We start from the raw sequence: 14,667 nt of genomic DNA, 5'->3' as shown, positions 1-14,667 counted from the left end.
GCATTTGAAATGAATAAATCAAATTGAGCAATACAATTATTGAAAATATTCAAGCAGAAAGTAAAAAAACAATCGTGAACAGTTATCGACAGATACTGAGACGTACGAAGACGTTAACGAAGAAACTAGCACGTTCTTCGAGTAATAGCAACGATCAACTTACGATATAATTGAATTCAGCGAGAGAGCAAAGTGCAATCTCGAATGTGTTGCAGCAAACCAAACTGAAATCAGAGAAGGATCAAGAGTAGCGCGAATCGATGCCGTACGATCCCTGTGGGAGCGATAAATCGCAAACGGGATTTCTCGCCATTTCTTTTGGCCACATATGTGCAGGTGTCTACGAATTTTATTATAGTCGAATTCCAAGAACTCGAACCATGTTCGATAATGCGCTATTATCACGACTCCACGATCCAGCTAATTATAAGTTGTAATTTAAAGTTATCCTCTTCTCATAATCGAAATCGTTAGAGAAATTCTTCGTCCGATATTTACGCATAAAAGGTATGGCGAAGGAAAGATCGAATTTTAACTCTCGTCTAGTCTATTAAACTTATTCTAATTTCATTTCATTATAAAGTCTTCGCTATAATTGAAACTAAACTCTTAAAATGTAATTTCCAACTATGGGTCTTTATTATAGGCGAGAATCTCTTTCGACGACTTTGTCATCGAACGACCGTTATTTTCTCGAATAGAGAGGAATAATCTGCGTCTGACACGGACGAATGAACGCAGTCTTTTTTAACCCGATGATTTACTTTTAGTTGGTAGAAATAGTAGACGTACTCGGCGTATAATAGAATAACAAAATAAATGAGAAATAAACATGAAAGAATATTTACGAAAGAAGTGACGCATAAAGTTAAATTTGCCACCAAGTCCATATAATATCAATGTTTCGCTTTAACAATATCTCATCTGTTACAAAAGCGCACAATAGAAATGCACACTGCGCGAAGCTTCGAATAATATTAATATTGTGTTTTAACGAGAAATAAGATACACGATAATACTTTTCAGAGACATTTAACATTCGCTATTCATTCAGCGTGGAATGTTCTAAATGAACGATATTTATATCCTAGCATTCGCTTGCTGTTTCACCATTTGTTAATACGTACGAACAAATGTTTATACTAAACGATATCGAAACACGATGAAGCGTAAAACAAGAAACGGGACCGAGAAGACGCAGACAATAAAGAGAAGATTGAATTTTGTGTTTGTACCGGGAACGGGGTAAAACGCGCGATGCCCGTAAAGCGGATCACCTTCCACCGGAAGACAACTTCCGCCTCTGTTCGGGATGTAATATTCCCTCAAAGAAATTTCACAGGATTTGTGACCTGCTGGAATATCGATTTAATAAAACTGTTACGGTGTCAACGCACATATTTCCACCAAAAGTCTTACTTACGTTGGAAGACAAACTTTAAAGTTCTGTACAGACTGGGAAATGGTTTAATGGCAGATTTGCAAGTAGAAGAAGGACGCGACTATGGACATTTTTTTAAAACGTGAAAAATCGACTTGGAAGAAATTTTTGACTATCGTTAACCATCGTTTATCGACTAAACTTCGATGTAAAAGGAAATTGGATAAATTACACCTGTTCGATGGATTCGCGAAATCCGCCTCTAAGTTATTGCGATACAACCGTGAATTCTCGATCGACGGGTTGAACGTACGAGGATAAGAAATGCTGTAATCTTGAAAATTCCTGCCTGTCCTTGCAGAAAAGTAGCGGTCATATATCAGTCGGCCGTTAAGATTACACGGCGCGTGCATCGATCGGCTTGCTGAAAATTATAGTGATTGCTCGGGCGGGGTGCGGGAAACGCGTCGTTCCGCGTATTACGTATTCTCTGTTCGTCGCGACACTTTAGTAAATGCGAACCGACGATCCGTTCCAGGCAAATTCGGTGTACAGTCTGGGAACGTTACCCGGCTTCGTACCGTTCTGTCCCAAGGGAGGCTAATGAGTTTCAAAGTAGCACGGAATTTAATAATGTCAAATCTGAAGATCCGCCGACTAATACAGCGCATTTTCGATTAAATCACACGTTGCTCGATCCACGCTGTTTACCGTATAATAATATCGTAAAATAATTTTCGATTGTAACGAAATTTTACGCGCGTTCGCCTCGATGTTATATATATCGTGCCGTTCCTGCAAGTTTATGTCGATCATCGATATAAAAAAATCCGCGGTAGCCGATCATTTGAATAATTATTTTAGGCCGTATGAACGTATCTAAAGCAAATTTGTGCCTTCTTTTTTCTTTTCTTTTCTTCTTTTTCTTTTTGACAGTATCGATTCATTCGAATTCACAAATCATATTTCATATGCAATTAATTTAAAGATCCTGTGTAAACGTATTCTATCAATTTGTTAGTAATTATTTCGAAACGACGAGAGCGCGAGATATCCACTGGCCAAAAATGGAACCGCCATTATAGTTATGACGATTACTAACAAGTAGTTTGGAATAGCGAACGTTTGTAAATCATAGCCACATAACACGCGGATGTCACGTAACGTGACTCTCGATGACTGTTCGAAGTGGCAGTCGGTTAATAGCGCTTTTGTTACGACATCACAGTCGTCCAAGTTTCCTGTATCGACGCGATCCTTCGAAACACGTCGATTCGATGACTGTTCCGGTATGTTCTCGACGAATTTGACGTCTGTGATGAGATTCGTTCACGATGTCTGTCTATCTGTCCGGTAAAACGTGGCTGACGATTTTCTACTTAAACGTATCCGTCCGATTCGAACGTGCCACGACGCTTAAAATTAACATGTGCATTTAAATTGAAATTTTAAATAAGAAGTTCGATTATTACATTTGGTAGAGTAAACTACGAATTAGCTGGAGTTTCGTCGTCAATTACTCGTGTGACTTTTTTCGGATAATTTCAAGTTTCGGAAATACCGGACGATGATCATCTCGATGGCGTAGCACTTTCGAAGAACGATCTGCTAAAACATCGGAAATGCCCATGTTGTTGACACGATCAGCTTGATCTGATCTTTCGCGAAGCAAAGATGACAGAATTCCTAAAGTAAATCGATTGACCAACGCGAACACTATTATTTTCTCCGAAGATTCAAGGAAAGGCCAACGTCGCATCGTGATTCTTTTTCGTCTAGTAAACAAGCTGAAATTTTGGTGTCTTGGACAAAATTGTCACGTACTGTATTATTATCTGCCGTTGAGACTCTCGTTTCTTTCTGTTATATAAATTTACAATAGCGGCAAACGAAAATTATTCGTTTCTTTTCAGAGACAGTCTCGTTAAAATTTATCGCTAAAATTATTTGTTCGAATTGTGAACAAACGTATTATTCCGTTTCACGATCGTGTGGCAATTTCTCACGCGCGACGAAACAATTAATTGTCATTGATACACATTCAACGATACGTAGGTACTTTAGTCGCTGCTAGAATCGATAGACAGTCAATAGCAACACGTGGTTGCCGCTATGTTCTGATAGCGGCGATCCAGCAGGATTCAATAGGAAATTTTTGAAAAGAGAGATACCATTTTAATAACGATTCTAAAGGCTAGTCGAAAGAATTTGAAATCGTATTATCCGGATGGGCGGAACAAAGCGAATCCAACGTACGTAAATAGAGCGGATCCAAAAGTAAAATACACGTAAAAAGATAAATACGTACATACATATATACATGTATGTATAAAGAAAGAATGTATGGGATCAATTTACAGTCCGAAAGTGTGCGCTATTAAAAGATGGATTAAAAATCAGATTTACGGTTTTAATACAAGAGCTTCGAGTTTTAAAATTGTACCCCCTGTATAGCCGAGATAACTGCAAGACGTTTGACTCAAAGAAAAACACGAACGAAATTGGACCGTTGGTAATTCGATAACGAGCCAATTGAATTTGTGACACGTTCGTCCAACGACCGCTACCGAACTCGTAAGTTTAGACGTAGATTACAGGGTGGTTTAGCGGCCAGCGAGGAACCATTAATTTCCGTCCGCAAAATCACCAAGTCCTCTGAGCGACCGTGTAATTAATTTTATCGCCATCATCTGCCCAACCGAAGCATTTATCGCGACCAGATTAACTCGCATTACCCGTGACTTACGATTCACGTTACCTTTGATCTTCAGACATCGCGAAACGAACAACGTTCGACGCAAATCGAATATGATTCGAAGGGACAGTTCAAATATTTCCAAGAAACTCCATGGCAATCGGGGACGAATAGTTTATACAGTCGTTCGTCAAAGTATAACGTTTAAACATTTATACAAATGTTTCATGAATATATTATATATTTTATACGAAACCTTATGAAATTTCACTAACGCTGTAGTAACAGATGTCTCTATCATTATCACGTTGGTAAAATATGAAATATGAGATATGAATTTGAAATTGTATACATTTGTTTATAATCGAGATAGGGTGATATGATTGCATTTAGATTACAGAATATTTATTGCGAATATTCGCGTAATAAAGAATTCATATATAGACACGAATAATGATTTTAAACGTATAGCCTGTGCTAAAGATGGTTCCATCAAATATTGTGATTTTCCAATATTACGAACAATCGATTATGTTCGGATTCATTGGCGATCTTTCGGAATATGCTTGCATTAAACATGTTGCAACTTCTATATATTTCCATATACAATATCCAGATTCGTTGAAAATTTTAACAATATAATCACGATAATCGCGTCTTATTACAGAGTCAATGAATAATTTCGTACAACACGTATGATAAATACATAAAAATGTTCTGTTATATCTCTAGATATTTTCACGAGCCATCGTATATGAGGCTGTAATCGTCTTTATTCGATACGAGACGACAAAACTGTAAAATAAACTGTAAAATGATACATAACAGTCGTCCAAGTGTTTATTCGAAATTCGTGCTCCATTTCAGCTGTAGCGTCGTTCGTTTTATGTTACTCGCGCGCGCGTTTCAATCCATAAATGATAGGTCTCAACTTCTCTGAATATCGATGCTGCAGAAAAAATAGGCGGCGAACGATGTGATCACGCATAATCACGCTCGACGAAATGCTACGATAATAAATTTCCGTGGCATCGATCGAAAATGAATATATATCGATAAATTGCCCTCGCTATGGATTCAGCGCGATTCGTGCAAACGTGAATGCATATCTTTTGTAGTAAAATCAGGCTAGGATTTCAAAAACGTTGTAAACCATGTCGTGTAGTTCACTAAATCATTAAGAGGAAAAAACAATCTACTCGAACGATAAAACAGTAAACAATAGAATATATGTACTTGCGCGAAATGCACGAAAGGCAACGTGTCAAATTAAGTTTCTGCGTCTTTCGTCGGTTTAGAATAAATTAAAAATAAACAGAGAAACGTAACTTTGTGCGTGCGTTGCGCAAAATGCACGTTAATAAAGCTCGATCCTCTGTTCGTTTTTCTTCCGTTGCCCGTTTTTGAAAATTATGCCAATTCACTTAAGTCTATTGCATACGACCATACATAATGAATTCTTTTTTCTTTGATAAAGATCAAACGTAGGAAGAAGAACGGCCACATAACGCGATATTTACGATATTTAAATTCAGTGCGAATGCGAAGGCGAGCGTCGAGGCACATAAAATTAGACTTCTAGTCGTCGTATTAAAAATAATGCGCGCATATAGCGAGTGCACCGTAGACAGCCGAGTAAGAAAATATGCTTTTGTGAATGATAAACGTCCGTGTTATCGGTAATTCGTGCACGTGTTATTAGTTAGCCGTCACGGTAACGAATGGGCTTGTTTCCTACGAAAGGTTTGACGACTATTACCGGCGTAAAAAAGATAATAACCGAACGATATTACGGATCCACGTCAGTCCTTGAACAACGTAGCCACGTACGAATAATAGTAAAAGTCATTTGTCCTATTCATCTATTTATAAAATTTTACGTTCGAAGCCACCTTGGATAAAAATAGAAATAAAAAGTGATCGAAACGATTCCTTAGCGAATTAACTAGACGAAGTTAGACCAACGCGATTCCGCTATCGAACGATCGAACTAGCTGATAAGGAATAGATAGCGCGAAGGAAGATATATGGCTTAGGGCGTAGATGAAAGCCGTGTCTTCATTTTTCCCCTGCGTCTTAAGCGGCACTGGGATCCTCCAAGTTTTCTCCCGACGATCGTAAACAACTCCATCGTGGTCTTCTATCTTCGGGATCACCGGAATATCCAGACCTGGTCTAAACCCGCAAAAACAACTTCAGGTCTCTGTGTTTCCATGGTTATAATGCATCGCAGCTTTATTAGATACTTTTGCAATCTTCTCTTATAGATAGCGCCGGAATCACATCGTTTTCACGACATGTCAAACGCATCGATATCCTTCTCCTCGGTAGCTTCGTTTTTTGTCTTCCGCTTCTCATTTTCGTTATGTGGCACGATGTTTTGTATCTTCCATTATTCATCTTTGTTACGTAGAATAATGTTTTTCGAGCAGTAGACTTATCGTTCGCGCAACAATTTAGCCTGGAATCTATTAAATGCTCCAGGTTTCCATAAAAGTATATCAGTTCGTTGCTAATTCATTAACCTAGAATATTCGGTCTAATTGATTCTCTTATGTATTTTTGTACATAAAAGCACGCAACTCCTATTCAGCTTCATTACGAGATTTGTATAACAATGCGAATCACCGTCTAAGCGACATCTTCCTATGTTGCTATTATCTAAACACGCGAACAATATTTGTTGAACGCAAACGTAGGATGTTTACTGAAAATGTTGGCACGTTGTTGGTGGACCAACAATGCAACTAGGGAAACAATGTATTTACCACGTTCTGTTGGAGTTTCATTTAATTAAGAAAGTTCCCGTCCTAATATGTACATCATCGTGCCCGTATAACTTTCATGACTCGTAAATGTTTACCTAGTAATTTTATCGTCGATCGAACGGTAGCCGCCTGGTTCGACTTTACGGCCACACTCGGCCACCGAGTTTCCATTATTACCGATGTCTTAAAATGTACATAAAGTACATAAAAACGTACCAACATACGTAAAGATTCGTAATACGTCGAGTATACTCGTCGAACATTTGCTAGACGAGAGGAATATCTGTTTAGGAACCAATTTATCATCCATTATTTGGCAAAGTTCATGAAAATACGAATTTTTTGGCTTGGCAGCTACTTGTGTCTCTTCTGTATATAAATTTTCTCATCGAATTACCGTATCCGTCGAATCGAGTTAAAGTATCGACTAGATTCCACGGTAATAACTTTTTAGATACTTTTTAGAGTATAAGTCGTACGCTTAACCGCAAAAGAGTCGGCGCTTCGGCGAATCGTGTCGTTGATAAAACCGAAGCGTTGAAGCCTCTGGTCGGACGATTGATTTCACAGTCAGCGAAATAAATTGGCGGCCGGATCGTAAAAAATGGACGAAGAAAAAGTTTTGTTTCGTGGCCAATATCACAGCTACGATTTATAATTTGCGAGAACAGAAATTTCGAATCATCAGTTTTGTAAGTTCCTTCCAGCTACGCTGCATATCGCTTTTCTTACAAATCTCCTTGCTATGATTTTCATGACTGTGTGGTAATATAATTCGGTCGTAATCGTGCGCAAGGGCTGTTCATCTTGCACAATATTTTAGCAAAGGAACAGTATTTTACGAAAGACTCGTTGTTTTCTGCGTAATCAACCGGCAAAAATTGGGGGCTACGGTAATTGCGTCCGTACTCGGAACAAGCTTTAAATTCCAGTTAATGGCGAGAGGCGGAAAGAGACCGAACCGAGCAGGTAGGTTCAATAGCGAAATAACACGATTCTATTATTTCCAGTTGTAAAGACTTTTTACATAAACGACTCGCGCCAAAGTATAGAAAAAGAAAAAAGATATTTCGATTATTTGGTATCTCGAACAAGATAATAAATCGTTCGAAATATCGTTCTACATATATACAATACGTACAATATATATAACGGAATTTCATTTAGTTGAATTCGATGGAGGGCAAACAGTTTATAAACTACCTGCTGTTAACAGTTTATAACTATACAGCGTGGTGTAGTAATCGTAGTACTACCGCGCAGGGGATGATCCTACCTGAAGAAATGTGAAAAGAAATTCGTGTTTCTTCATCCGAAGCTTCGTTTTCGAGACGATCGACTTTGAGGATTCGACAAGCATACTTTAACCTGGCTAATTTCGACGCGAACGAAAGTAAATAATCGGCAGAATAAGATTCTTTCAGAAGAAGCTTCGTGCTTTTCGAGAAAAATAAATTTGAAAACGTATCGTGCGCGTATACCAGACCAGTTCGTAATTAAACATATTTAAACTTTATCTTCTTGAAAATGAAACTTTAAACGCAGAAATTTTGCACTTTTTGCTTATTCTCGTGTGTATAATAACCGCCTGTTAACTCGTACGCTCATATCTCGTCGGTATTTAACCGAGCTAAAGTATACGTCATGAATTTGCGAACTCAATTTTTTCAGAAACCGAGCGTCGTATGAAAACATTTTATTCTATATTTTCGACTTGCGTATAAGCTCTGTATATAATTGGTGTTCGTATAATTCGGAATTCACTAATTTACATTTTCATAATAGCAGATCATATTAAAATTAGTAAATTCATTCGATAAAGATCCAGCTAATTAAACGTTTATCAAAGATTACCATTTCGATGAATGGACTTGAGATAAATGGAATTTTGACGTAGTCTCTGAACTGTTCGTATATCTCGTTCCCAAAGATAGTATTTGAATAAAAACCGCTGGTCAACAACTGTTGTCTCAACAAACCGACTTATGTCAACGATTCGACGACACAACGTTTCTCAACGTTGAACGATTCGAGGATTTAACTTTGTGTTTCTACGATTCTACGTCCGTCCGTTCTCTCGCGCTATGTAATTCCGTCTTTTCTCTTCCCTGCTTTACCGAAGAGTCATTTTTCAACGCCCGTTTCCCCCACGACGATATCAGCCATCCTCGATTTGATAGCGCATCAGATAGCGTCTTCGTTTTAATTACAAATCGCATAGATATACAAAAGACGAGGATACGACAAAACGACAAACTAAAAACGACAGATGGATCAAGAATTTTCCACGTCTTTTGCGGAATCGTGTTGCGAGCTTAATTTTATCACCCGTCCGTTTCCAGCATCACGTCAATGACCCCCTTCCTCCCTCGTTCCTTCTCCCACCTTCTTTGATTCTTTCGTCCTCTCTTTTACCGCGAACGCGCATTCCTAGTAAAAATAAGCGAGTTCCCATGTGGCGGGGTTTCTGCAATCAACGGCCAGTCGGTGGTGCGAAACGAGGCAACTCGTCGCGATGCTTTTACAAAGCGGTCGCGCGACTCGGATCGGTTAGCCCTGGACGTTCGCGGAAAGGAGGCAAGAAGCGGGGTACCGGTGACGGGACGAGATTGCAAACAGCCAGGAAATCACCGTGCGGACACCGAATACCGACGCTTTTAAATTGATCGACGCGCCCCAAGGGACTAACGATCGAGACACACGCGTCACGTCGCTCTTCTCCATCGAAACAGCCGATAAGATTTTGTTTGCGAACGAGCAATTTGTCGGATACGAGTTCCGTTTTCATCGACTCTTTCGAAAAAGATAAACGGTTAAATTTTCCTCCTTTTTTTCCAGCATCGTGCAAATATAGAAAGCTTTAGACGAGACTGATATCGAGCGTATGTACTTTGCAGTGACGATTTCGCTTTGCTGTTTCCTCGAACGTATCCTTTTTATCGTTTAGAGCGACGGAAGTTTGACAAACGTTGAAAACGAAACTCGTTTCGAGGATTAAACAAACCAACGAGGTACTCGGCAAAAAGTAACGTCGCGATAAAAGCGCCGTATGTTTCTGGTTGACTCTTCTTCCGAAAATTTTCGTCCGCTGGCAGCGAACGTGTTTAAAAAGATCTGTCGGGTAACGATAGATCAATCTACTTAATTTCGCTCGCGTTTATCTGTGGAACGTACTCCCACGCTGCGTCACACGTCTCCTGTAACATCTTGTAACGATTTACGAGAGCCAATAAGAATCGTCCGGGTTGGTCTATTCATCGTATGTCCTTACGCGTAGAACGACAATCATTAGATCGTTGGAGTGATTTTTTAGGCGGGCGTGAGACACGTGTCAAGGAAACGAGTAGAAACGGAACAGGTGACAAGAGGTCGGAGGTAGGTTCGGGGCCGACGAATTAACATAGAGATCGGACAGGCGCCCGTTTTAATTCGATCGTCGACGTTTCGTCGTGTTTTGGCTAGCCGGCTGACAACCCTCTTACGCGTCGTACGGTGCTCCATGAAATTTAATATGCGTCGATCCTCTTTCGAAATTTAGCCGGGAATAGAGCCTAGAGAAATACGACTTCCGAATAGTGGAATCGCAATTATCAGCGGACAGCAGCATTTTGTCGGTTCGTAAATTTCGTCCCGACCAAGAATTTCATTCAAGAAATTATTGTAATAGTTACCAAAAATATCGTGAAAATGTTTCTAGTCGGAATCGTAGTTGGATAGTTTGGCTTTTACGTAACGAATATATCGTACGCTTATATTCGTACAGTTGCAAATTTGCAGCTCGCGGCACGCAGATATATCGCCTCTTTATCCTCAACGACGAAAGATCTTCGGAGGAAGATTTATGTCGTCAGAGATCGCGACGAAACGAAAGAAACACCACGGGATGAAAGAAAAACACGTATTCCACGTTATCACAGTTTTCCATTATGTTCGTACGAGGAGCACCATAAATACGCGTCTTGCACGGTTATCCTCTAAACTTGCCTTTGTCGTGGCAATTCTGAAACTCGATGACGGAGTAATAAATGAAAAAACCTTCGTACGATATGACAACGTTTCGATACGATCTTTTTGCGAGCAGACAATGACTCCATTCGACTTCGATCCTCAATAAAAATCGTTTTAGTCGATTTGCGAAATAAAAAGTATCGGCAACGTTTATCGAAGTGAACGGACGTAAGCGGCGATTAAATCTCGCAGGCATAATCGTCATTTGTCGATGACAGGGAGCTTGTCGAGAATGCAAATGTGTAATATACAAACGAATAATATATAAATAATTTTCTTTTGGTATTTAAAAGTTGAAACGACCAACCGGATTAATGTTTCCACGTTGCAGCGAAAAGTTACTTTTGCTCTCGATGTTACGATTTTTATTTTTCTTTGCGTTAACCACGATACAAAGGGAACTTTATATATGCACGCGTGTATATGAAATAGCTGTTTCCGCGTTAGAGTATACGTAGTTCTTAGTTAGCAACCGTGACCGAGCTGCTTTCCATTCTTTTAACATTTATCTTCGCCTCCAAATTTACTCGCGTGTAATTGCATCCGCTCCGCTAATTGACGGGCAAAGGTAGAAATCGACTACCTTCGTTTCAAATGACCCGGTTACAGTGGGAAGTACATTACGTCACTTCATCATTTGAGAAATTGCCGAACGTTGCGTCCACGTGTCCCTCGAGACACGTAAATGCACTGTTACGAAAACGTAAATACTCTCGCTATTCGTTGCTCCGATACCATTTATATTTTCACGGATTCTCGGATAAACTGCGATTAGATTCTAATCGAATCCAAGTGGAAAAAAGCAAAACTGAACTAACTCCAATTCTCAATAAATAATTAAGTAATTTAGTAAAATATGTAAAACAGATTGGTTTCGTTTGAAAAAAAAAAAAATGATTTCATACGATTAATACGATTCACTAGAATAAATTAACGTTACTTAATGTTAATGTTATTAACGAATAAATTTATTATGGCTTTTTCAGTCCGCTTTCTCCCTCAGTGTCCCATTTGTTTTTTAAGCCATATTTAATATAATCGTATAAATAACTTTTACTTTTGTCCAGCGCAAAAACAACGTTTTTAAATTCCAGATGCCGAATACTTTGGCTCTTATTCGTTCGAAATTTAACCGCAAACGACCATCGTTCGTTCACTGACAACGGCACTACCGATGGGATTTGTATTCGAATGAAAATTCAAATCCAGATGAAATTCGTATTCCGCGATAAACACGTGAAATTTCAAAGGTTTCCGCTTTACGATCGAATAACAGTCACGACTCTTCTATGTATTTCGAATCTTCACCGGAATATCTATTGAAATATCATGGATGAAAAAGTTATATACACGAGACGAATCTAATAGGCTGTTCGCTACATCTTTGCTACGATTTCCATGAAATCACCATGTTTTCAAAGAACCTCTCTACCGTCCAAGTTCGCGTGCCAAGTGACATTTAAGTGGAACCTTTCTCTTATTCGTCGTCTCATTTACCTTTCCCCATTTTGTAATTTCATAGTCGCTGTTTCATTAATTTAATCGTAATGCAGAAACATACATAGGTAGTATCAAAGATCTTGTTTAAATGAATTAATTTGTACTAAGAAACAAGAAGATCGAAATCTAATTACGTTACATTGCTGCTCGATTAAATAATTTCCAGCTAATTGACGAGTATTTATCTACCACATGTTACGACGATCTGATGCATCTGCTACTTAGACAGGGAATCGGGGAAACTCTGTGTTTGTAATCGGTTCGACGGACAACAGTGGAATGTTGGTCATAGTTCTACGGTGGGCCAAGTAGATGTTTGAATCAAAGTCAAATCGCAGATCTATTCGGTTTAGTTAGCCAATAGAAAGCTAAAGCTTTTAACGCGTTTCAAACACAGCTTACCGTTTCTTTGGATCGTTTACAGCTTCGACTAATTATATCTGTACTGTTATAGGTAAGTAACCATTCCATGGAATCAGACCGAGAACAGAGAAATTGCGTTTAAAATCGATACTCTTGCATCAAGAGCTCTACTTACGATCTCTTGGTCGATTAGCCGTCTCTGCGTTTTAAAGCGTTTCTCTTCAACAGAAGAATATATTTACAGGGGCAGCCGTGTTTTCTTTAGCTCACCTCGTAGAAGTAGAATGAGTCGATCTCGTTCGTCGCGTTGACATCGAGTGGAGTGACGTTGAAGAATTCCGGCAGGTCCCCCGTACGATTCCCCTGAATCAGTCCGTCTATCTCGAACGTTTCATTACGATCGGCCCGTTCTGTCGTTTCTTCCTCGGACATGTCGTTCGCGAACGCTTTGCGATCGTGCTGTTCCTCTTCACCGCGATTTTATTCGCGATTCAAGTTTTTACTCGATGAAACCGCAACGAAAAATTCATGGCTTCCAGCCGATCTCTGGCTAAGCGTCCGATGACTTCATCTCGTTGCCCGTCCGCGGTTGCGCGACCGATTTCCCTCTTTCGTTTACGTCCGAACGATTTCTATCTCGTCCACTGGATTTTCAATTACGATGCAACGTGATTCTCGCACATTCTTCTCGACACCGTCGCCTGCTGAATATAGAATATATCCGCACGAATAACGAAACAAGCATTCGAAGGGATTCTGCTTGGGATAACTCGATCATTCGATACTTTGTTTGTCCGTTCGAAACGAAGCGACACTGTTTTCCGGCTCGATTAAAGAGGTAAATACTCGATTCAATGGCATTGGTCGTACCTTCGATCGCACAAGTTCGTCTGCGCGAATCGCCATGCAAAAAAACAAGATAAGTACGGACAAGAATGTAATCGTATCGATCGCTTTCTTGTTTCAACAACTTTCGAGGCGATCGTAAAAAGGTCTCTCGGGAAGAAGAGAAACGAGATACGTAGGTAGGGAACGGCAACTCGACAAGTGATAATACACGCTTTATAAACCTAGTCTATCGTTATGACAACGAGACGATGAGAATTCGATGCAAATAATAAAATACCATTCTACTCGTCCAAAGCCGTACAAATTAGAAGCATTAGAATACCTTTGCGTTTCCATAGAGAGGGACTGGAATGAGAATTCCGAGGAAATGAAAGGGACGATCGATTCTTTTCCTAATGACATATCGTATCAGTCGAACGATCAAACGTTCGTATCGAATCTCTCCCGTTCGGGACTCTGTTAATTGATATTGCTGCTGTCTGAGACGAAGATAGGGAACTCGGAACTCGGTTGGATCGTGGATAAAATACGTGATGTATTACTGTAACGATACCGAGATCGTAAATCATCGTGAAGGGTCGCAACGCGACCGGTTGCAAATGCGAAGCTTAAAAATCAGAATATGCGGAAGAAGAAGCTGCCCCGTTAGAGCTAACGTTTTCTTCTTACGTGCAAGCATTTCGTTATGCCAGTTACGTCTCGAGTGACCTTTCTACGAGCTTTGAGAAGCGGCCGATAGAAGAAAGGGTCGTAAGTAGCCGTGGAATCGGACGAAGATGCGATAGAACCGGAGGATGCTCTTTGGAGGCCGACGAATGAACAAATCTGAGCAACCATGTTCCATTCGAATGTACTCGAGCGTAAGAAACCCGCTTCTTGGGCTACTGCGATTTCACGGCCACTTTTATTGAAATTCATTGCCAGCTTATCCGTAAAAGAATCAGCCTGGCAGAAAGCAAGCTTTGTTATAAAAGAGTATCTTTGATATTTCGATGGAAGATTATATCTGTATATGTGTTGATGGGAAGAGACTAATAAAGAAGAACCAGGGTACTGCAATGTTTTAATTAATTCCGAAGCATGGAATTTTTGTTCTTTCTTTT

At 39.6% G+C, this 14,667-nt stretch overlaps 2 protein-coding genes across 10 annotated transcripts in view; one reads left to right on the top strand and one right to left on the bottom strand.

Annotated features, from left to right (window-relative positions):
* The window catches only part of LOC100645268 (serine/threonine-protein kinase KIPK1), a 77,265-nt gene that overhangs the window by 19,724 nt on the left and 42,874 nt on the right, over window positions 1-14,667 (top strand). The window lies entirely within an intron of this gene.
* LOC100644384 (cardioacceleratory peptide receptor) overlaps window positions 1-14,667 on the bottom strand; it is a 39,927-nt gene that overhangs the window by 21,264 nt on the left and 3,996 nt on the right. For 2 of the 8 annotated variants that reach the window (XM_003402078.4, XM_020867522.2), the window contains exon 2: window positions 12,986-13,419. In XM_003402078.4, the coding sequence (XP_003402126.1) occupies window positions 12,986-13,147 (162 nt within the window). In that variant the 5' untranslated portion in view covers window positions 13,148-13,419. Of the gene's footprint in view, window positions 1-12,985; window positions 14,106-14,667 lie in introns of those variants that run through there. The other 6 variants (XM_020867520.2, XM_048414113.1, XM_048414114.1 and 3 more) reach the window with 4 other exon arrangements.

This window comes from Bombus terrestris, chromosome 18 (assembly GCF_910591885.1).
Source record: "Bombus terrestris chromosome 18, iyBomTerr1.2, whole genome shotgun sequence".
Lineage (NCBI taxonomy): Eukaryota > Metazoa > Arthropoda > Insecta > Hymenoptera > Apidae > Bombus > Bombus terrestris.
Note: the sequence above shows the minus strand (reverse complement) of the source record. Positions and strands in the feature narration are given on the sequence as shown.